At 46.1% G+C, this 24,327-nt stretch overlaps 1 protein-coding gene across 1 annotated transcript; it reads right to left on the bottom strand.

Annotated features, from left to right (window-relative positions):
* Positions 1 to 1,489: 1,489 nt before the first annotated feature.
* Positions 1,490 to 14,522, bottom strand: LOC133079921 (asialoglycoprotein receptor 2-like). The gene is made up of 8 exons (XM_061175651.1): positions 14,399 to 14,522; positions 9,759 to 9,878; positions 9,464 to 9,559; positions 8,721 to 8,792; positions 8,515 to 8,601; positions 8,274 to 8,419; positions 1,898 to 2,004; positions 1,490 to 1,646 (listed from the first exon to the last, which is right to left on the bottom strand). Exons 1-8 carry the CDS (start codon positions 14,520 to 14,522, stop codon positions 1,490 to 1,492), a joined length of 909 nt encoding a protein of 302 aa, XP_061031634.1.
* Between the last annotated feature and the right edge of the window lie 9,805 nt (positions 14,523 to 24,327).

Raw genomic sequence — 24,327 nt, 5'->3', positions numbered from 1 at the left:
GGAATTCTCTACCCCTGCTAAATTCAGTGAAGTAAAACCTCTCAGGAAATAGCATAGATTGGATCAATCAGACACTGGAGAGTGAAAACACAAGCTACTTAATGACATGTAGTATCACATATATGCACATACACAGGAAACATCCTGACAGGAACCCTGTAATGGTTCATTTTTATGTGTCAACTTGACTGGGGTGCAGGGTGCCCAGATAGTTGGTCCAACATTATTCTGAGTGTGTCTGTGAGAGTGTTTTGGATGAGATGAACATTTGAATTGGGAAAGCAGATTGCCCTCCCTAATGCGGGTGGGCCTCACCCCATCAGTTGAAGCCAAGAATAGAACAAGAAGGCTGGCCCTCTCATGAGTAAGAGAGAGTTCTTCCTGCCTGACCCTCTCCAAACTGGCACATGGAAACATTGGCTCTTCCTGGGTCTTGAGCCTTCAGACTCAGACGGGAACGTTGGGGCTCTTCAGCTCACCTGCAGAACTCGGGAGTTGTCAGCCTCCATAATCACATGAACCAATATATCTCCTATTGGTACATATACATCCTATTGGTTCTGTTTCTTTGGAGACCCTTGACTAATACAATATCCATGAAATTGTTAACTCTGCGGAGAAGTGGGAAGGGTGAGGGGAGGAGACTCCCTGTGTGTGTGTGTGTGTGTTTGAAACATTTTTAACTACTAGTATATATTACTTTTGTAATAAAAATAAAACCAAAAAATCTAATTGATTACAGACTCTTTTAAGGTCAGTTTCAGAATGATCTTGGAAGGTGCAGTTTACCCACTGTGGAGACTGTTGGAGACACCATGTGCTGGAGACACGTCTAGGTCTGTCTGGGGTCATACCAATCCTCCTTCTCTTAGCACACCTTTGTCACTGACCTTCGCCAGCCCAGTTCACAGTTCCCAGGCTGACAGTGGAGCAGGGGTGTTTCCTGGAACCTCTTCTGGAGGGGATCCCAACTGCAGGGAACCCCTCAGGGTGTGGGCAGACCCTCCAGCCCCAGCCCTTCCAGTTCCCCGCCCCCACCAGTGCCTTCCACGGGGCCTTCCTCTGTTTCAATCCTCTTCCCTCCCTTCCCTGACCCGTGTCTTCAAGATTAGGTGTCAAGGACAGCCGTCTAGCACTTAAGCTTTCTCTCTTCCAGACCCTCTCCCTCCCTCTTCTTTGTATCCTACACTTCCCAGTTCCAAATAACCAATCCACGCAGAGTTTCAAGTATCTGTCCTTTTCCTACTCCATCGAGGAGGCCGAAAATTATAATAGTAATTACAGTGACTTTCAGAAGGAGGCGGGATCTCAGTCACCCCAGGGTCTGAGCTTCTTCAACCACCCCCTTCTATCTCTCCTCAACCCCTCCCCACGCCTCTGAGGACTCTCTTCTTCCTTTCTTCAAAATGCCCAGTGGAGGACTTGGAGGCAGGCGGGGTGCAGGTCAGAGGTCTGCTGGAGGTCAGAGGTCTGCTGGAGGTCAGGACACCTAGATGGTGATGTTCCGCTTTATCTCACACACCCAGCGTTTCACTTGCTGGCAGAAATCGTCGTTCCAGCGGCCGTCCCCCCGGATCTCAGCACAGTCCTCGCTGCCCCCCAGCTCGTGCCCCTGCCAGTCATTTGGCTGAGTGGCAGCCCAGTTCCTAGGAAGGCGGGACAGAGCTCAGCTCTGGATGTCCCCTCATCCCAGCAACCCTCATCCCCACCTCAGAAACGCGTGGCCTTGGGGGGCTCGGGGAGCAGCAGCTGCAGCCTTGGGGTCTGGGGGTCTGGGGGGGGGATGGCTGGAGAATTTGGTCCCTGAGGGACAAGTGGGAGTGTACTGGGGGAAGAGACCAGATGGCCGTCCCCAGGCCAAACTAACAGGGAGAGAGGAGGAGAAGAAGCCACTTACTTATAGTTGTGCCTATAGTCTGTACCATCCACCCATCTCCAGGAGCCATCACTGTCAGTGAGGCCTATCCAGGTTTGAAAGGGGTTCGTGTGTTGTGCAATGAATTTCTGGAAAACAGGCAGAGGGAAGTTTCTAGTCCCTTGTACTTCCAGGCAGGCATCAGCGACGGTTCCCTCAGCCCTCCCCAGCCTGATCTGCTGCCACCTTGAAGCATCCGCTCCCAGCACTAGTTCCTTGCTTTTTCTTCTGCAACCATAGCTAGCATTTAGTGAATATTTACTGGGCTAAACCTCGCACTAAGTGCTTTACAAGGATTATTTTATTTAAATCTCATAAAGCCCTCTAAATTGGGCGCCCTAATGATTCACACTTTACACGTGAGGTCAAGGAACTCACGGTAGTCGTGGAGCCCAGAGCATCAATCCAGTGCCGGAGTTCGTGACCCCTGCTCCCTGACCTGGCCTCCCGTTTTATTCCTAACGCACAGCTGCTAGACTCAGATTCTAGGCTTCTCCTTGTCTTCTGCCCACAGTCTCAAACTCTTGGATCCTGACCCCGGTCCCTGCTGCCCCCATGGGCCCCAGTGACCCATTAAGGATCTCGGTTTCACTCGCCTCTCACATACACTTATCTGCTCCTGCTTCTATGTATAGCTGTCATTTCTGTTGTTTTCCAGGCCCCAGAGCTTCCAAGCTTGGATCCACTGCCCAGAGCCCTGTTATGACTTGGCTACATGGAGTCTGGCAGTCTGGCTGAAAATAGGAAGATGCCCTATGTGCGAGGGGCAGCCCAGTCATCCAGCTGGCAAGGGCTGGGACAAAAGTGGTCTTTGAGATAGCTTGCCAGGGTTCATGCATACCTCCTAGGACAACAGACATCCAAGCAGCTTTCTCTTATAGATATGGCTCTTTCAGGGAACTTAAGTCCCCTGGTTTGGGAGGGCAGCAGAGGGAGGGTGTGATCACCTTGTTTTATGAAGGGAACAGAAGGATGGGTGACCAACATGCACGTGTAGCAGTTCCCTTGGACAGCATATGAAAGGTCTCCAACTGCATTTGGAGGAAAATTTCCTAATTCCACTCTCATGTCCTAGAGACCCAACTAAGATTGCAGTTAGTCACCTCATCTAAAGGCAGATACAGTAGCACCTTTGAATTCTAGAATCCTGCAAATAGGTCAACATCCTGCACATGAAGGGACAGCCCTCAGAGGCTGGTAGGGCTGCTCCCCAAAATCAAGGGAGTCAACAGAGCTGGAGGGAAAGTGACTGGAGACAAGATATTCTATTCGCTGCTGCCCCCTGCCCAAGTCCCCTCTTCCCATCACCACAAGAAGCTGAATAACTGAACAAAGAATACAAATCATCAGTATCCAGCCCTCTGTGTTGAAGACTGAGGGGAGGAATGAAATAGTGCCAGATGATTGAAGAAGATAGTCCAGAAGAACACATCTGCCCTGTTCACGAGTAAATAACAGGCAAGAAAGAATTCAGCCCGTTCAAAGAAGTAGCACAGGGGAGTATTATCATGGAACTTGTGCAAAAATAAAGAGGATGGAAAGGAAGAGGAGGAAGAAAAAAGCACTGTGATATCAAGAGAGGTGAAAAATATACTTTGTAAAGAAGGCATGTTTCAAAACATAAGAGGATATTGGAGAACAACTTATATCCTCAAAAACATTAAAGAGGAGATGAACGACATAAAAATATGAAACAATATATCAAAGAAGAAAGATAACAATGAAAAGTAAAGGGAAGAAATTGAAGAGAAAATTCTGAAGTACATTAAAAACAAAAAAACCCAGCAATTCAGCAAAAAACCAAGCCTGAGATACAAAAGATAGGCTTGAGAAAAGAACCCAGAATACAGAGGAAAAGAGAGAAAGATGGAAGTAAATAGCAACAAGATGATGGCTATGGGGGCAGACAATGGAGATCATTTTGGATGATGTGCTCCAGAGGAAAAGAGAATAAATGGTCAAGAAAAAATTTTCAAACACAGGGCTTAAGAAAATCTTCCAAAATGTTAGAAAACCTAACTTTACGTGTTAAAAGGACTCTCCTGGCCTCAGAGTAAAAATACAGAGAGAATGAGCAATACTGAGATATATCTGGACGAGGTTAATGAAATTCAAAGATAGAAAAGACTCCAACTATTCGTGCAAACATTTAAGGAATGTGGGAGAGAAACGAACAAGGCATTATAAACTTCAAAGTTGCTAAGAGACTAGATCTTGATTGTTCTCAACAAAAAAAGAAATGATAATTATGTGACATAATAAAGGTAAGAGCTAACACTACTGTATTAATCATATTGCAATATATAAATGTATCAAACCAGCATGCTGTACACCTCAAACTTACACAGTGTTAAATGTCAATGATATCTCAATTTTAAAAAAGAGAAAAGAGTGAGGCATGTGAAGGTGTGCTGGTTTCCTCATCTTTCATATGGAAAGTTATATAAACTCTTTTATTTTTTGAAGCCAATAAGTTTCAGCCCATCATTTAAAGTTATGACAGTAATTACTAGTATAATGAAAAACAGGCTACATCTAGTCCAAAATAACACAGAGGAAAAAACAAAAAGAATACATCTCTGATAGCAAATGGCAGAAAACAAAAGCAGCATATAAAACGGAAAAAAAAAACTAGATTAAAGATATCTATCTTAAAATAAATGTAAGTGAGAGAGCCCAAAGATAAACCCACATACCTACGGCCAATTAATCTACAACAAAGGAGGCAAGAATATACAATGGAGAAAAGACAGTCTCTTCAACAAGTGGTGCTGGGAAAACTGGACAGCTACATGTAAATCAATGAAATTAGAACACTCCCCCACACCGTATACAAAAATAAACTCAAAATGGTTTAAAAACCTATATATATTGGGACTTCCTTGGTGGCACAGTGGTTAAGAATCCACCTGCCAATGCAGGGGACAGGGATTTGATCCCTGGTCTGGGAAGACCCCACATGCCGCAGAGCAACTAAGCCCGTGCGCCACATCTACTGAGCCTGTGCTCTGGAGCCCGTGAGCCACAACTACTGAAGCCGGCGCACCTAGAGCCCATGCTCTGCAACAACAGAAGCCACTGCAATGAGAAGCCCGCACACTGCAATGAAGAGTAGCCCTCGCTTGCAGTAGCTAGAGAAAGCCCGCACACAGCAACAAAGACCCAACGCAGTCAAAGATAAATAAATAAATAAATAAACTTATTAAAAAAAAAAAAACCTATGTATGACATGTCACCATAAAACTCCTAGAAGAGAACATAGACAAAATATTCTTGGACATAAATTATAGCAATATTTTCTTAGATCAGTCTCTCAAGGCAAAAGAAATAAAAGCAAAAATAAATGGGATCTAATCAAACAAAAGCTTTTGCACAGCAAAGGAAACCCTTAACAAAACAAAAAGACAGCCTATGGAAAGGGAGAAAATGTTAGCAAATGATGTAACTGACAAGGGGTTAATATCCCCAATATAAAAACAGCTCATACTGCTCAATATCGAAAAAGCAAACAACTCAATAAAAAAAATGGGCAGAAGACCTAAATAGACATTTCTCCAAAGAAGACATACAGATGGCCAACAGGCACATGAAAAGATGCTCAGTATGGCTAATTATTAGAGGAATGCAAAACAAAACCGCAATGTGGTATTACTTCACACTGGTCAGAATGGCCATCATCAAAAAGTCTACAAATAATAAGTGCTGGAGAAGGTGTGGAGAAAAGGGAACCCTCATACCCTGTTGGTGGGAATGTAAGTTGGTGCAGCCACTATGGAAAACACTATGGAGGTTCCTTAAGAAACTAAAAATAGAGTTACCATATGATCGAGCAATCCCACCCGTGGGTACATATCTGGAAAAGACAAAAGCTCTAACTCGAAAAGATACCTGCACCCCAATGTTCATAGCAGCACTATTTACAATAGCCAAGACATGGAAGCGACCTAAGTGCCCACTGACAGATGACTGGCTTAAGAAGCTGTGGTATATATATATATATATAAAAATATTACTCAGCCATATAAAGAATGAAATATGCCATTTGCAGCAACATGGATGGACCTAGAGATTATCATACTAAGTCAGACAAAAACAAATATTATATAATATCACTTATATGTGAAAACAAAAAATAATACAAAGGAATCTATATACAAAACAGAAACAGACTCACAAACATAGAAGACATAGAAAACAAACTTATAGTTACCAAAGGGGAAAGGGGGGCAGGGAGGGATAAATTAAGAGTATGGGGTTAACAGATACACACTACTATCCATAAAATAGATAAGCAATGAGGATTTACTGTATAGCATAGGGAACTATGTTCAATATCTTGTAATAACCTAAAATGGAAAATAATCTGAAAAAAATATATAACTGAATCACTTTGCTATACACCTCAAACTAACCCAATATTGTGAATCATACTTCAATTTAAAAAAGAAAAAACGGGCTCCCCTGGTGGCACAGTGGTTAAGAACCCGCCTGCCAATGCAGGGGACATGGGTTCGAGCCCTGGTCCAAGAAGATCCCACATGCCACAGAGCAACTAAGCCCGTGTGCCACAAGTACTGAGCCCTGAGCTCAGAGCCCGCGAGCCACAACTACTGAGCCCACGTGCCACAACTACTGCAGCCCGGGCACCTAGAGCCCGTGCTCCGCAGCAGGAGAAGCCACCGCAATGAGAAGCCCGCTCACCGCAACGAAGAGTAGCCCCCGCTCGCCGCAACTAAAGAAAGCCTGCACGCAGCAACGAAGACCCAACGCAGCTAAAAATAAATAAAATAAATAAATTTTTTTTAAAAAGAAAAATAAATGTAAATGAGATACACTCACCTCTTAAAGGCAAAAAGTCTCTTACATATTCAGTTTTTAAAAACCAAAAACAACTATACACAACCTGTAGGAGAAATACCTTAAGCTTAGCTGAACAGTAGAGTAGCATCACACGGGTGGGGTAGGGGGGAGACCTTAAAAAATCTCAGTGCCCAGGATGAATCCAAGATTAATTAAATCAGAATCTTTGAGTGTGAGACCAGGTGTCAATATGTTTTAAATTCCTCAAGAGCTTACAATACACTGCAAAGGCTGAGAATCACTCATCTATAAGAGACTCAGAAAGGATGGAAATAAAAGGATGGGCAAAGACACATGAAGTAAATGCACACGAAAAGAAATCAAGGACCAGTCTATTCATATCACATGAAGACAAATTCAAGGCAAAAAGCATTAAACAGGACACTGACATTCACTTCAAAATGATGAAGGTGGGGACTTCCTTGGTGGCACAGTGGATAGGACTCTGCGCTCCCAATGCCGGGAGCCCGGGTTCGATCCCTGGTCAGGGATCCCACATGCATGCCGCAACTAGGAGCCCGCCTGCCGCAACTAAGGAGCCCGAGAGCCACAACTAAGAGCCGGTGCAACCAACCAAATAAATAAATAAATAAAATTTTTTTTTTTAAATGATGAACGTACAATCCCATCCACCATGAAGTTGTAGCCGGCATGAAATTTTGTGGACCAAATCACAGACTGCTGAAATCTTAGGTTGACCCACATGAAATTGATGTTTTATAGGCCAATACTGATAGAATATTGGCAATTTCAACCTGATTGGTAAAGCAAGGTATGTCTGGAATCATTCTACCATGCAGAATGTGTGGCAAGTTACTTAACCTCTCTGCTCTTTAGTTCCCTCATCTCCATGCTCCGCAAAGTGGGGATAACAAGAATGCCTACCCCATAGGGTTGTGAGGGTTAAAGTGGATATATAAAAGTGCCTGGCACATAGTAAGGACTCAGTAAATATAACCATTTACTTTTCCCAAAAATGCTCCACCTGTTCTAATGGGTTGGTTCTTCCCTGTGAACTTGCCATTTGGGGTTGTGGTCTGGTGATAGCATCAGAAAGGGAAACCTGGGGTGCTTTGGAGGAACCCAGTAACCCACAGCAGGTGAGTCTCTGGGAATCCCGCCCACTCTGTTCCTTTCACCCAAGGGACCATCACATGCCAAGGCCAGCACACAGCAAGCAGGGACTCTCAGCGGCTCCACTGTGTTCTCCACCCAAGTCCCGGCCCTTTAGTTCATCCTGCCACATATTCTGTCTCCTGACCTCCTCCTCATCACCTGGTCACCTGGCTCCTGTCCTTTGCCCCAGCTCCGGGCTGTAATCTCCCACCTCTTAGAATCAATGGCTTAGATTCCATCATGGATCTCCCAGAGCTGGGCCAGACTTCTGCTTCTGGATTCTTCCTCAGGTTAGAAAAAATAACAAAACAAGCCTGACCCAGCCTCCCAGAGTTTGCATTCCCAAGGTTTCCTCCTGCCTTTGGGAAAGGTACGGTTTCACCTGTTCCTCTCTGGAGTTGATGACCACCAGGTGGGCGTCCTCCAGCTGGCAGTACTTCTCAGCCTCGGGCCAGGGCTTCCCGGAGCGAGAGAACCAGTAGCAGCTGCCTTCATAGTCCACCCAGCTCACGGGGCAGCATTCTGTGCCTGAAGGCATCAGGGGGCAGAGGGAGATGAGATCCAGCTGGACGGGACAGGCAGGGGGGACTGGAGACACCCCCCCCACCCCGCCCCGTCCCTACCGTTACTCTGGAGGAACGCCAGCTGACAAGCCAGCGTGCGCATATCCACCGGGAAGTGCTTCAGATGAAGCAGCAAAGTGGCATGATCTAGGGACCAGAGTGATGACAATGGTGTGGGCAGTGGGTGTGCCCACCTACCAGGACTCCAGCATTTGGCTGGGGAAACACAACACACACACACACACACTCAAGGGAGAGTCTCTGACCTGCTTTCAGGTCTTGCTGCTGTTTTTCCAGCTTGGCTTCCAGAGATGTCACCTTGTCACCGGCGCTGCCTCCTGAAAAAGAGGAAAGCTCAACTGTTTACCCTCCGTTCCGCATCCCCTACATCCCTCTATCCTCACACCACTGGAGCACCAGTCTGGGCCACCATTACCTTGACGTAGGACGTTGCACGCCCCGCCCACTGGTCTCCCCGACTCCACCCACTCTTCCCGACGCTGCGCAGTGATTTTCTGAAGCGTAAACTGGGCAGGCCTGTCCACTGCTAAATCCTTCCGATGGAACCCCACTTTCTCAAAATAAAGTCTCGCGAGTTAGCACGGCTTGCCTGTATGGCCCGGCCCCTACCCACCTCTCTGGCCCACACCTCCTGCCACTCTGGACGCGTTTAGAGTCCCAGAATGTGCAGTGGTCTTCCTCATGCCCCGGTCATCACAGACTCTGCTCTCTACCTGGCTCTAACCTCCATCCTCCACTCTAACACCTACTCATCCTTCAGGGACCCGCGGCTCAGGAATCAGCATCCTTGGAAGCCTTGCCCAGCTTCTCCGGTTGGGTTATCTGCCCCCATCTGTGCACACCCTGCCCCCAGCACCCCCCAAACACTCGCCTATTGTAGATCCAGCACTGGGAACCCAGCACGGAGTCCAGCAAACCCATGCTGATAAACCAACTCCTTGACCATCCAGCCCATCCCAGTCCCTCCCCTAGGGGCGTGCCCACTCACCATGGGAGCTTAGAGCCAGGATCTCCATCAAGGTGCTCGAGGAGAAGTTGCTGAAAGTTTCCTTTAGGGTCTGCAGCTCCACTTGCAGCTGTGCTCCTTGTCAGACGGAACAGGACGAAGTGGGTTGCGCTGTGTTCCATATCACCGTCCATCTGACTGTCCCCTTCCCCACCCCAGCGCTGCCCCCATATTTGCCCCAGCACTGCCCCCATCTCTTCCCCTATCGTGGCTCTCATTGCCCCCAGCACTGCCCGTATCTCCTCCCCCACTGCTGCCCCACCCCTGTGACCCTTACTTTGGGACCCCATCACACAGACAGCCACCAGCAGCAGGATGTTGAAGCCCAGGACAAGCAGACTGAGGCGGAGCTTGGAGCAGAGACGCTGCAGGACAAAGGGCTGGGGAGGAGGCGTCCCTGCAAGAGAAGGGGTGTCAGGACGAGGGGCATCGGAGGCAGGGGAGCTGGAGAGCCAGCGTCATGGAGCATCAGGGGAACAGAGCCCGAGAACGTACAGCCTTGTGGGGGGGATGGCAGGAGGAAAGTAGAAGGGGGTGCTATTGGGGGAGTCAATGGGCTTTACCCCAGCGTTCATGCAGCGTGCACACACACACATTTGCACACTCGCACCCACAGGAACTCATGCAAACATGCACACACACACACAGGTGCATATGACGCACATGCATGTGATATTCACATCATCTGCGTGCAGAGCCTTGATCTTGGACCTGGGGGTCCTAGAGGCTAGACCCTGTCTTAAAATTTGTCTGGGCCCCTCAGACAAATCCAAAACTGGGACAACCATCCCCAATTCCACTGGGATCCTTAAGTCAGGGTCATTCCACCATGGACCACTCCCCAGGGGCCGCCCCCCCAAGCCCATCCTCCCATCTCCCACCACTCAGGGCCTCCTTGCCCTCTTCCCTCCGCCCTTGCCCCCCAGAAACCTCTGTTCCACCATAAACCTTCTCCCCTTAGCACTCAACCATCTCACAGAAACCTCTCCGTCCCCCCCGACCAAGCTGAGCCCTGACCCCCACACACACACACAATCACACACGCTTTTTTCATTTCACACTCATGAGTGCACTCTCCTTAGCCCATTCTCACACACGCACTAAGATGCCCGTCCTCTCACACACTCACACATACTACAGCACACGTAACACACTCACACACATTCTCACACACCCACACGCTCTCACACTCGTGCACCCACATCTTCGCACACGCAGAGCTGGCCTCTCCCCTCCTGCCAACTCTGCAGGCTTGGCGGTGGCTGTCCCCCCAGCCCTGGGCTCCTGCTTTTGTGTCTTCCTCCTGCGAACAGAACGCTTCCTCTTCTCTGCCTTGGACCCTGAGCCCCCTCTCTCCACACCCAAGCACCCCCTCATCCACCCAGAACTCTTGACCCCTCACACCAAGGACTGTCACCTTCTTCCACGTCAGCCACACCCAGCCTTCCTCTTGACCCAGACAGGCATGTCTCTGACACCCCACTGCCCACTTCCCCCTCTCAGCATATCCTCCCCTTTTCCTCTCACCCCCCACAAGTCTTCCTCAATCCCCTGGGAGAGAAGCTCTCCCAGACCACAGTCTTCCCCACCCAGAGGGGACCCCATGGCTGAGCCCTGACTGCTCTCTCCAGCACCATCCACTCAGTGGGCCCTTGTCCTGCTTCCCACCCTGACCTATGACCTATAAACCCCTGACTCTGGGTCAGCTCAGCATTTATCTCTGCACCTCTACCCTGAAACCAGACCCTCCACGGCTGATCAGTTGTGCCACCAACTGGCTCTGAGGTCACAGACAAGTCATTGAACCTCTGGGCGCCTCCGTTTTCTCATGTCCACTTAAATGAGGAATCTAAAAGAGTCAAACTCATAGGAATTGAGGGTAGAATGGTGGTTGCCAGGGGCTGGGGAAATGAGGAATTGCTGTTCAAGGGGTATAAAGTTTGTCATGCAAGTTGAATAAGTTCCAGAGATCTGCCGTACAGCATGGTGCCCGAGCTCACAATGGGCTTCTGGGCACTTAAAAATGTGTCAAGTGGGTACATCTCATATTAGGTGTTCTTACTGCGATTTTTAAAAATTGGGATAAGAACAGTAGCTACCTGAATGGATTATTCCGAGAATGAAATTAAACATAGAAAGTGCTGCATAGGCAAGTTTGAAAGTAAAAAAAACGGGTCTAAACATGGACTCAGAGGGGCTAGATTTACCCTCCTCCCAGGAACAACCACAACAAAAGACAGATAGCTGTAAGACACAATATTTTTCGAGACACTGGGATTCAGGAAACAAAGGGCAATGATCCCTGTGGAGACAGGAAACAAACAAGGTGAGCTGTCTGATTGCCCCAGCCTCCTGCTGGGAGAAAGTTTTCAGGCCACAGGGCAGGGAGGGGAAATCCAATCAGAGCCCAGCAGACTCCCCTCCCCGAGTCAAAGAGACAGAGCTGGGAGTCTGTCTGTGGAGACCAAAGGGGTCAGAATTCACAGGACAGAGGATCAGAGAAGAGAGCTGCAGAGAGAATCCCAGAGATCTGAGGAGGGTTCCCCTCAAGCAAGCAGCTGAGTACTGATCAACACATGAGTGTAAGGAAAACTACCCAAGGCCAGGAGAAGAACAATCCAAAAGCATTAGGGAACACTGCCTGGCAGGAATAGGGCCAAGAAGAGTGCCTATTCCCACCAGCCAGACTGGAAATCTCATAACCCACAGGGCACTGGGGAGAGTACCCAAGAAGTTCCCAACCCATCTAACAAATTATGAAAGCGAACCCAAAAGGATCAAATTGACTCCAAGTTACTTAACTGCATCCCAGAACAAAGCTCATGAATATTTAGAAGAATACAAATATATCCAGCACACAACGAGGTAAAATTCACAATGTCTGGCATCCAATCAAAGATTACCAGGCATACAAAGAAGCAGGAAAACACAACTCATAATGAGGAGGTTAATAAATCTACCAAAACTGATCCAGAACTGACACAGATGTTAGAATTAACAGACAACAACATTAAAAGTTATTGTAAAATATTCAAAAATTAAGTTGGCTATCAAAGAAGATATTTAAAAGTCCCAAGTTGAACTTCTAGACATGAAAACTACAATGTCTGGAATGAAAAATACACTGGATAGAACTAACGGACGATTAGACATGCATAAGGAAAGATCAGTGAACTCAGAGACATAGCAATAATAACTATATAAAAAGAAACACCAAGAGAAGAAAGAATCCCACCCCTCCTTCCAAAATAGAAAGACCACCAGTGAGCTGTGGGATCACTAATACATGTGTAATTGGAGTCTTGATGGAAAGGGGAGATGGGGATGCAGAAAAATTTTTTTGAGGAAATAATGGCCAATGTATTTCTAAGTCTTCTGAAAACTATAGGTATATAAAAGGCTGGGAAGAATGGAATGTGGTCCCTGGTAAGCAGGTGGCAGATGTCAGCTGTTGACTTAAAAAAATGTTTGAGTTCAGTTTTATTTGGGGCAAAATGAGGACTGCAGCCCGGGAGACAGATAACTCTGAGAAACTGCCCCGAGGAGGTGAGGGGAGGAGCCAGGATACATAGGGGTTTTGCAACAAAGGGCAGGTAATTGGGAACATCAAAAGATTATTGTTAATTAAAGAAAACCAGATATCTCAAGTTAAGGAATTTAGCGCTCTTCTATGTATAGGAAGATGCAAGATTCTGGGCTCACTGAAATCATTCCTTTGATATGCACCTCAGCCATCTGGGGCCAGTATCACGTATTTTCACATCCTGAGTTTCCTCAGGGCTCACCGCAGGGAGTGGCTGCAGTCTGCTGGCTGCTAGGTGGCAGGTATTCTTTTCAGCCCCGAGTTTCCTCAGGGCTCACCGGCTCACGTTGGAGGGTTGCAATCGTTGATGACTGTGACATCCTTTGTTTATTGATATGGCAGGAAATATCCCATTTATAAATATTCCATTTATCACAGCCCACATGAAGGCAGCAGAAGCTGCTGGAGAGAAACGTACTGATGGTTGCACCTGCTCGGTCTCACCCTGCAATGCTGTCCACCAGGCCTTTTTTGGGTGAGCCCCCTCTCCCACGAAATCCAAAACCTCTGGACTCTCTCCAAGCCTCCTGTTTAAACACTGAAAACTCTTGTCTTCAGAAGATTCAACAATATCCAAAATCATTTTTGAGTGTTCACTACATACCAGGCAGCACGTGGGCCCCGGGGGTGCAGAGGGGAGTAGACAGATATGGCCTCTCCCCATGCAGCCTACTGCCTGGTGGAAACGTCTGCCAGCCCGCTACCCCAGGAAAGAAGTGTGGTGGGAATACCTGTCCTTCCTGCTGTTCCTGCCCTGCCCAGCTCCCACCCTCACCTGCAAGAGCACCTGCCCTCCCTTGGTCTGCCAGCCTCAGGACTGAGGGGTCCCTCCTCCCAGCCCAGGCTAACCAATCCTCCTCCCTGAGCTTCGAGTCCCAACCCCTCCTGGTCTCCACAGAGCTTCACTCCATCACCAGCACGCACACCTGACACCCCTCCCCCACCCCAGCTCCAGCCCTTCAGCCTAGAATTGCTCAGATCTTTCTCACCCGAAAACCTTCTCGCAGACACTTGGAGCCTTCGGTCAAGATTTGCTAGGGAAGGATCCAGGCAGGGGGCTTGGGGTAAGTGGGAATCTTCCAGAATCTGTGTGCTCTTTCCCTCCAACACACACCTACCCACCCCACACACACACAGACACACACACGGCACACGCTACTTAGGTTGGAAGGAAGAGGGGAGACCCCTTTCTTGGGGTCCTGGGGGTGGAGAAGGAGGGGAGGTCAGGGGACAGTCCCTGGTCACAGAGTGAATGTGACAGAGACCTCGGAGGGACAGAGGGCGACCAGGAGCTAGACCAAGGTGGAGCGAAGCCCCAGATCCCAGACACTTGCCTTTCCAGAATGGATCTTCTCTCCTGGGACTGTGCCCGCGAGTGCCTGGGCCCTCACCTCTGCAAAGCTGGTGGTCGTTCTCCTCAGAGTCCAGCTGCTGGATGTCCTGAAAGTCCCTCGCCATGCTGGGTCCTGGGCTGTGGCTGGGGTTGATGCTGTGCTAAGATGCTAATTCAGGCGGAGGCTGATAGTAGGTCGAGGCAACGGTTTGGGTTGGATCTGAGGTTGGCGGGAAGTGTGGGGCTGAAATACAGCTGCGTCCCATCCTTCCTCAGGAGATGCTTGGGCCTTGACATGGCCGGGAGCCTCCCCTCCATACGTTCCAACTCACCCCGCATCTTCCCATCAGCCCCCCACTCTCTCTGAACCAGGGTCTCTTTAATCCCAGACATCCCCAGTCCCGCCTGCCTCCCGACCTCGGTTACCTGCTACAGGTTTGGAGGGCTGACTCTCCAGTCTCCCAGGCAGCCCAGGCCCCAGGGTGAAGGAGGGGCTTGAGCCTGGAGAAGTGGAGCAGGTGGTGCTCACAGAGGAAAGGAGGGAAGGGGAGGGGGCCGGTCCAGGCGAGGGCCCTGAACCCGTGTGTCTGAGTGTCCAAGTGCTTCTAACCTGGCATCTCCTGCCCCTGGGACTTTGGACGGTAAACAGAAGTGGCTGGAACTCAGTCAGAGCGTGATGGGGGCGGGGGGCAGGACTGTCTCTGTCCCTCACAGAGAAGGGGTCTCTTTGGTCTGTCCGCTTTCCCCCCACAAGCAAGTCACCTCACTCCCTCATGGCACATTTGGGAGGGGGCCAGGCCAGGAGGGGCCGGGGTGCAGTTGGCTCTTCCCCTCCCCCCTATCACTTCCCGCCTCTGCATTTCCCAGAATTGTTGGGCAGATATCCCTGACCAGGATCAGAGGGGTCGCTTCTGTGCTCTTGCCCAATCCGGCATCTGAGCCTAGGCGCACCGCGCCGCGTCCTGCTGGGTAAGCCACCAGGCTCCCCGTCTCCGGGCCAGATGGCCTCACTCTCCAGGAGGGGAGTAAAGCCCCTCAGGGACCCAAAGGTCGAGGGAAGGAGAGAAGAGCATCCCTTCAGCAGGCAGTGGGCAGGAGGGGTTCAACCTCATAAATAAGCCCCTTCTGTGGCCCTGGCAACACAAACCTCGGTCCTCACACCCAGCCATGGGGCTGAATGAACCACAGACCTTTTCTCAGGTAACTCTCACCCCAGAAGGTGGGTCTTCTTCTGTTCCCACTTCACAGAGGAGGAAATAGAGCCTCGGAGAGATTAAGTGACTTGACCCGGGTGGAGGTGGGTAGGGAAATTGGGAGGCAAAACCCGATAAAGAAGAAAAAAGTCATACCGTCAGAGGGAGTCTTCATAGCCCTGTGAGGAAGACGGGGCTCCACGAACTGAGAAGCGTGATTAACTCGTCGTCTAGTCTCGCGCGAACAAGAGCACCTGCGAACAACAGCTTGGGAAAGAAAACCCGGTTTTCTCGCGCGAACAATAGCTTGGGAAAGAAAACCCGGTTTTCGTCCCTGATATTCTGACCCTCACCAAACTTAGCGGCTGGCTACGGGCAGAGTTTCTTTTATAAAGCTGCCTGTGTTTCCCCTTGTGCTGAAAAGGGTTTGGGACAGAGGCCTGTGCTTTCCTTGGGGTAACTTTCTGACACAGGAAGTAGCCACACACTCCAATAGCCTGGCATTCCTGCGAAGCCACAGAAGCAGTGGTGGCTGCTTTGCTCTTTGACTGTAACTCGCAGTAAGAGATAAGTTTTACAGTGTGATCCAGAGCACTGCACGCAGGCACCCGCACCCACGCATATTTGTATGTTTTACTTTCTCCTGAATCCCCAGTGCCCAGAGAATCCTGAGAAACAATAAATACAATTGACCCTTGAATGATGCAGGGGTTAGGGGCACCGACCCTCCTCTGCAGTTGAAAATTCCAGTATAACTTCACCCCCTGTATCCCCGGTTCAGCATCTGCAGATGGTGTAACACATTTTTAGTGAAAAAAATCTGCATATAAGTGGAACCACGCAGTCCAAACCCGTCTTGTTCAAGGGTCAACTGTAGTTGTTTGTTTTAAGCCACTGAAGCTTTGGGTTGGTCTGTTATGTATCAATAGATAACTGAAATAATATATATTCTTAAATATGTATCCTTATCAAATACGTGGTAGAGTTTGTGTGCCTATCTGTTTCTTAAAGTAGATAAATGGAACTTTTATACATCTCATTTGTTCCTGACCTTTTTCACCCAAGAATAAATGTTTAAGATCTAACAATGTTGCTATTTGTACATCTGGTTTGTTGCTATGAACCGCTGCACAATATTCAATGGAGTGTGTCCATCACAGTATATTTACCCGGTCCCCTAATGATGAACCCTAGATTGTCACCAACAGCCAACACCCAACTACCACAATGAACACATCACGTCCCCATGTGGACCTAGGTGAGACTGTCTCTAGGGACTATAACCAAGAATGAAATTGCCAGGTCACAGAATATTCTCACACTTAATTTCATGCACACACGCACACATTTTTTTTTTTTTTTTTTGCATCAATGAGATCCTACCCGCAATACTCTTTTTCAGTACGGTTTTTCTTCCTTTTCTTTCCTCGATTGCCTTATGCTTCTCTACTCTGTCCCCTCACTGCATCCTCCATCCTTGCCTCTCCTGTGATAATATTAATCACCTAGAAATAGTCTTACTGTTTTATCTCTGCTATTAATGCTTCGTCAAGTTCCCATGTGGACCTAGGTGAGAATTTCCCTGTGAAATATACCCAGGAGTGAAAGTGGGAGGTCACAAGGGATTCTCTTGCTTAATTTCACTGAGTCCTGGCAGGCTCTACATTTTCCAGAACTGTTGTGCCCATTGACACTCCCACCACCAGGACATGAGGACTCCCTTTTTTGAGTCATCCTTCTCAACACTTGATATTATCCAGCTTCTCAGTAGCTGCCAGCCTGATGCCATCTCGCTGTTCTGGGTTGCATTTAGGGTTAATAGTGGGTCTGAACATTTCTTCATCCATTTTCTAGTCTTTCGGATTTCCCCTTGCACAGACTGCTTTTTTACATCCTTTATCCATTTTTCTGTTGGGTTTCCTGAATTCACTTTGCTGATTTGCAGAATTTCTTGTATATTCTCGATACTCTTTCGGAAAACAAGGTCTTTTGAAAATAAAAAATATTATTGTTAAAGCCAAAACAATTAACAGAAGTTTTGGAAGATAAAAATTAGGAAATCTTTCAAAAAAAAAAAAAGAACAAAAGGACAAAGTTTATTTTAATTTTTAATGAGAAAACAGCTAAATTGGGGTATTTTTTTCCCCTGGCATCATGTTTCCATGTACATTTCCCAGTAGGGAAACTCTCTGGGCCTCCCTCCACACATCCCTGCCCTCACTCACTCCTCCCCAGGGGAGAAAGCCTGACGTACTGAGAATGCCTGGCTCAGCCCCATGGGGCTCTCTTTGGTGTCTCCCTGCTCAGTTTGTGATCTACTTTCTGCCAGGACACTGAGCCTGCCCCTGCGGAGAAAGCCTGCTTTGCCCAGCTCTGCCTGTGACTAGGTAAATATGTCTGCCTAATTCCTGGATGAAATATTAACAAGTCCTTTTGATTTAAGGTTCTGAGCCAAATCCACCTTCACTGCTTATCAGCAATAAAGCTATTATTGTATATTTATTATATAATAATAATAATAAAGAATTAGAATGGATTCCGCTTTTCAGCTGTTACATTCAACATTAGGAGACAGGATGATGCCTTCAGACTTCCAAGGGAAATTTTTTTCAACCTGGAATTGTAGGTGCAAATGATCATTGGCATGAGAAAGTAGAATAAAGAGCTTTCAGACGTGCCATGGCTCAGAATATTTATTTCCTATTTCTACTATGTTTGGAAGTACCATAGAAAGTGAGGAAATAATCCAAGAACAAGACACGTAAAAGAATATCTCAATATGGGACTTTTTGTTATTATTAAATAAAATCTTATTCAACTCTTTCTGTATTTCTGCCTACAGGTTGGCTTTTTTTCGTATAATGCTAACTAATGAAACTCGAGAGCCTGGCCTTAAAAATGCAAGTCATTTTATAATAAATAATAAACTTAAGAGATATAAGGAAGAGATGGAGACTCATTTTTCTCTTTTTTTTTTTTTTTTTTTTGACTGCATTGAGTCTTCGTTGCTGCCCGCCGGCTTTCTCTAGTTGTGGCGAGCCAGGGCTACTCTTCGTTGTGGTGCATGGGCTTCTCATTGCAGTGGCTTCTCTTGTTACAGTCTCTAGGCGCACGGGCTTCAGTAGTTGCAGCACGCGGGCTCAGTAGTTGTGGCTCACCGGCTCTAGAGTGCAGGCTCAGTAGTTGTGGCGCGGGCTTAGTTGCTCCGCGGCATATAGGATCTTCCCAGACCAGGGCTCGAACCCATGTCCCCTGCATTGGCAGGCGGATTCTTAACCACTGCGCCACCAGGGAAGTCCTCTCATTTGATAGGCTGTACAGTGAGAATGATCACAAGCCTACCCATCTTCTTCTCCTATGAACTATGGAGACCAAGGTGGACTTTCATAATTCTTGTGAATGTATTCTATTCTCTGCAACATTAACTCTCTCTTTGGAAGGCTTAGGATTCCCAAAACTTTCAAAGAAATTGTTGCCATCGCTGGTAAAAATAATTTCCAAAAAATGTCTGTGATTCTGATTGGTTGTCTTTCTTGGTCATTTGTTGCACTGGGAATTTCTAAGCAAGGATATAATTCTTATTTCAAATCAGAAATAGTGGCTCAGTGGCCCTTTCCTCTTTTCTCATGGGCATGATGGAAAAACTAAGAGCTAGGACTCTGCTAGATTGATACTTAGCAAATAATTTGAATTAACACTCAAGACAGTGGCTAAGAAGACTATAAAGGAAGTCCTCCTGAGAAAAGTGAATTAGATTTTATGGAGTTTTAATTTTAAGAAGTAGAAAATGATTATAAGGAAAACATTACAAGATGAATAATTATTATATCTCCAGTAAAAGCAAAAGAAACTGTACAAGAAAGAAAATGTTATAATAGTAGAGTAATAGGTCCTAGAGGACATAATATTTACATAGACATATAACGTGAGTGCTTTCTTTTTATTTTTTATTTTTTTGAACACTTTATTTTTAAACTAAAGATGCCACTATTACTATATTTGGAAGATAGCAGTGGCATAAGAGAGCTAATCCTCATCTCTCATAGGAAATAAATGGTCTAACATTTATAAATCCCCTCCTCTACTTTGTCCAGTGGGCACATTGCAGGGGTGGGGAAGGGAGGGTGCAGTAGAATGAGTTGGAGGAAACCTGACAAGTAATTGTCCTTTTGCTTTATGAAAAGGTTGGCCCTGGACCTTGACATGACTTGTGCCCTGGTAGGAAACCATTTGGAGAACACAGTATCTTAATACATTGTGGACCCAGGTCTCTACTTCCTGTATCTTAAAGGATGTTAGCTAGAATTCTAGGAATCACCTAGAATTTTAACCACTGGATGTGGGGAGCACATGAGAGCCAGGCTTCTGGCTGAGACAAGCATGTGACTAGTGGTGCCACTCATCAGTCGAGGAGCACATGGGGAGATCTGGTGTGGCAGCAGGGGGAAGGAGGCTGAGTTTCACTGGGGACATGGGTTTATCACACTGGTGGCCCATTCAGACGGAGCTATCTAGGGGGCAGTTGGACACAGATGAATCTAAAGCTCAGTAGAGGGACTTCCCTGGTGGTGCAGTGGTTAAGAATCCACCTGCCAATGCAAGGGACACGGGTTCGAGCCCTGGTCCGGAAAGATCCCACATGCTGCAGAGCAGCTAAGCCCGTGTGCCACAACTACTGAGCCTGCGTGCCACAACTACTGAAGCCCGAGCTCCTAGAGCCCGTGCTCCACAACAAGAGAAGCCACCGCAGTGAGAAGACGGCGCACCACAACAAAGAGTAGCTCCCGCTCGACGCAACCAGAGAAAGCCTGCACGCAGCAACAAAGACCCAACGCAGCCAAAAATAAATTAAAAGAAAATAAAAATAAATAAATTAAAAGAAAAAAAGAAGGAATTTCTCACACATAATCCAACATGGATGAACCTGGAGGACATTATGCTAAGTGAAATAAGACAGCCACAAAAAGACTAATACTGTATGATTTAGAGTGGACAAATTCATAGAGACAGAAAGTAGAATAGTAGTTGCCAGGGGTTGGGGGAGGTGTGTATGGGGAGTTATTATTTAATGGGTACAAAGTTTCAGGTTCTCAAGATGAAGAAGTTCTGGAGATGGATGGTAGTGACGATTGCACAGCAATATGTACTTAATGCCATTAAATTCTACACAAAAATGACTAAAATAGTAAATTTAATGTTATGTATATGTTACAACAAAAAAGGGGAGAAAACGGAGAAACAAAAAGAGATTTAAATTGCTATATCTCATCAAATATAAGATGCCATCAATTGTAAGATACTTCATTATTTATGTGCCACATAATTTTTTTTTTTTTTTTTTGGCCATGCCATGAGGCTTGTGGGATCTTAATTCCCTGACCAGGGATTGGACCCAGGCCCTCAGCAGTGAAATCACAGAGTCCTAACCACTGGACCGCCAGTGAGTTCCCACCACATAATTTCTTATCACTTAGAATTTCTATGGTATACTCACTACACGAGCTTTTTTAGACTTATTTGGACATGTATTTTATCCTATATCACTCCTGTGCATACCTAAATATAAGTAAAGTAAAATAGTTTAAACATTCCTTAAACTTCTTCATCTTCAGAATACAATTCTTTTGAATCGTTTTTGATTGAGAATCGTCAGTGCCCATGTCTTCCCACACAATGTCGTCCTCTGTGCCATCAAGAGTGTTACTGATGCAGCTTTTCTTAAAAGAGTGCTCCATTGTTATCTCCAGGATTTTCTTCCAAACAGCTGATCTCCATTCTACAAGCTTTCTTTATTGTTCCAGAATATGTCAATGGAAGGTTCTCAGACAAGATTCAGAACTCATATTCTTTCCACAAATGATGCTTAAATGGTTAGTTGTCTGAAACACGGAGGCACTGCAATGACTGGTCAAGCTTTCGGGAACAACAACCACATTTGGACATGCACAGGTAATGACACCTATGTCACAACTATCACCTGGATGCAAGCAATTGTGAGATGTCATCAACTATAACATATCCCAGTTTCAGAGATGTTAATGTGAAAAAATGTACATGATAACAACTATAAAGTATAGTATAAGTAAAATTATGAGGCAGTAAGGTAGAACCACTATATCCAAAATACATGTAAGAACTGTAGAAAAAGAGTAGAAAACAACGGAGAAGAAATAACCTAAGAAATAAGAGAAAATACTTCCTCAAGCTGTATAAAGCCTTCATCTATTGCTCCAATGGATTCATCTAGAAATTGATCCCTAGTGTCTGAAGCAAATGCAGCGCCATTCATTTATTAGTTTGCTTGTGTATTTAGTTAACAAATATTAGGAACTTGCTGTGCTTCAAGTATTATAAACAACTCAGAACACTTGCACTCCATACCTTATTAGTGCCTCAAAAAAAAAGCCAGTATATTTCTTTCTCTCTGATAATAAATACTGTGTAACGTGTCTCCCTTTTCACTTCAGTTTCCAGGAGTCTCAGAGTGAAACCAGAGACTAAACATTAACTACTTTACAAAGTAGTAGTCCTGGTAGCCTGTATTACTTGTTCATCTTTTTCTCCCTATCTTGACTTTCTACTTTTATTTTCAGTTTCCCCGATCCATATTCTTTATTTTCAGATATATTTTGCCATCTCTCTACTATGTATTTTTATTGTAAATCCTTCAAATACTTTCAGAACTTACGTATCCCCTACGACCAGCAGCCAACCTGCTTCTCCATGGGCTCTCCATGGAAAGCCCCAGAACCAGCCTTGACCCTTCTCTCTCCTGTCACACTGGTGAATTACACATCCTGCCCATCCAACCTTCTAAACATTTCCACAAGCCTTATTACAGCAGCCACTTGAGCCCCAGCTCAAGGTCCAAAAATGTCACTTTATTTTTCCATAACTGAATTTGAATAGTATATCAAGCCTTCCTTCTGCTTCATAGCAGAAATTTTATTAGAACAGGATAAGGGATGTAGTCTTTACTTCTAACAATAACTTGAGACGTGGTGAAAGAAATCTGTTCACTTTCCTTTTGTGCCACTTACATCCCACCACACACACGCACGTGCACACACACACACACACACACACACGAAAAGAGAAGATCACAAGCTGCCAGTTTCAACGAAGGTCAAGTGTAAACAGAAACAAGTGGGTTTTGTGAACCAGAAGAAGTGGATGTTCTTTTTTATAACAAGAGGATGAGGTTTTTAAACAAATACAAAGAGTGGGCTGGAAGGAAGAGGGGATGAGATTTGGAGAAGGGAGTTTCTGCAGGTAAGGGGTGCCTTATTCCCCCACCCTGGAGGCGAGGAGCCTGCTTGCCTCCCAGGATGTATGGGCTTCCAGAACTCTCTCAGAAGCTTAGAGATAGTTTCACAAATAGGGCAGTAGGGATGATGCTTCTGAGGGCCAGGGACCAGAGAATTAATTTACTCAAGCTAAGCCTGAAAGAACCATCCCTAGCAAGGTGAGGGAAGTCCCCTCTCAGCAACCCCACAGTTCTTGGAAGACTAGACTTTTAAGAGTTCCTGTAACCCCGCAAGGTGAAGGCAAAGCATGGGTGATCCTGGGGGAAGTGTCACGGAAGTCATCTGGCTGGGCCAAAGGAACCTGCCAGAAGGGGACAGAGTGTGGACCACCATGGGGGCTAAAATGGAATGTTCCCCTATGGGGTCAGCACATGGCAAGTCAATCAGACATCACATAGAGGCCCAGTAGAGTTGGATCCTGCCCACCTTGAATAAATGGTAAAGAATTCTGTATTCACCCCCAGCAGTAAAGTGAAGGAAGGCATTGCAACCTTAGTGGTTGTGTATCGTTCCATCTATTCAATCTGACCAAAGTTATGGAATAGATTCAATGGAACCCAGGGGATGTGAGTTGAGAGTTCAATCCCATCTTAGCAACTAGAAAAGGGCTTAGAAATTCTCCCTGTGGCTCCAGGAGAATCATTCAAATCACAAGCAGCCCCAGGTCCCATATCCCAGTCTCAGAACTCTGACCAGAGAGAAGCTTCAGCCCCAGGTGACATAGGATGGTAACGCTTTTCCTCTAGGGAAGTGTATTCTAAACCCAGGAAGGTTTGAAACTAAATACATAAATGACAAAGTAAATCAAATACATGGTATTAGTACTTTTGTGTTAAATTTAAGAGCAATCTAATATATTGGGTATTGAGATGTGTAAGGAGATTTAGTATACTAAAGAATTTGAAGTTAGCCTTGGGATATCAAGTTCAAATATAAAATCAAGTACTTGATTTGAGACTTGTGGTTTCAATTGGAAAGTATAAAATAATTTGATGATGTCTGTAAACAGTACGGAATGTTTAAGAGGGCTTGAGATTCGTTATGAATATTAATTTATAATAAATTAATAATAAACAAGCTTAGTTTTTGCTTGTTAGATCAGGCTTTTTTTTTGGCCATGCCGCACAGCTTGTGGGATCTTAGTTCCCCAACCAAGGATTGAATGCGGGCCCTCAGCAGTTGAAAGCGCAGAGTCCTAACCACTGGACCGCCAGGGAATTCCCGGGTCAGACATTTTTAAATATGTAAAATAAAATACATTGAATGTGTAAATTCAGTTTAAAATGTTTCCAGGCATTTAACTGCACTGTGAATGGGATGGATTATTTTAGAGAGTTTTGTGTCTTCAACTTACGTCATTCTACAATAATTAATGAGAAAATGAAGTTGGTGGCTCTTGTTTTGCTCAATTTGTAAAGAGAATAATCACA

The sequence above is a fragment of the Eubalaena glacialis genome, chromosome 19 (genome assembly GCF_028564815.1).
Source record: "Eubalaena glacialis isolate mEubGla1 chromosome 19, mEubGla1.1.hap2.+ XY, whole genome shotgun sequence".
In the NCBI taxonomy this organism is placed as follows: domain Eukaryota; kingdom Metazoa; phylum Chordata; class Mammalia; order Artiodactyla; family Balaenidae; genus Eubalaena; species Eubalaena glacialis.
The sequence above is the reverse complement of the archived record's forward strand: the minus strand, read 5'-3'. Positions and strand labels throughout refer to the sequence as shown.

What these genes read in the sequence shown, in the direction of transcription:
- LOC133079921 (XM_061175651.1), bottom strand. Translation starts at nt 14,522, where the DNA reads ATGGCGAGGGACTTTCAGGACATCCAGCAGCTGGACTCTGAGGAGAAC. An exon ending in TCAACTCCAGAGAGGAACAG is followed by an intron (nt 2,005 to 8,273) that starts GTGAAACCGTAC and finishes CCTGTTTTCCAG; the next exon opens with AAATTCATTGCACAACACAC. An exon ending in GACTATAGGCACAACTATAA is followed by an intron (nt 1,647 to 1,897) that starts GTAAGTGGCTTC and finishes CCGCCTTCCTAG; the next exon opens with GAACTGGGCTGCCACTCAGC.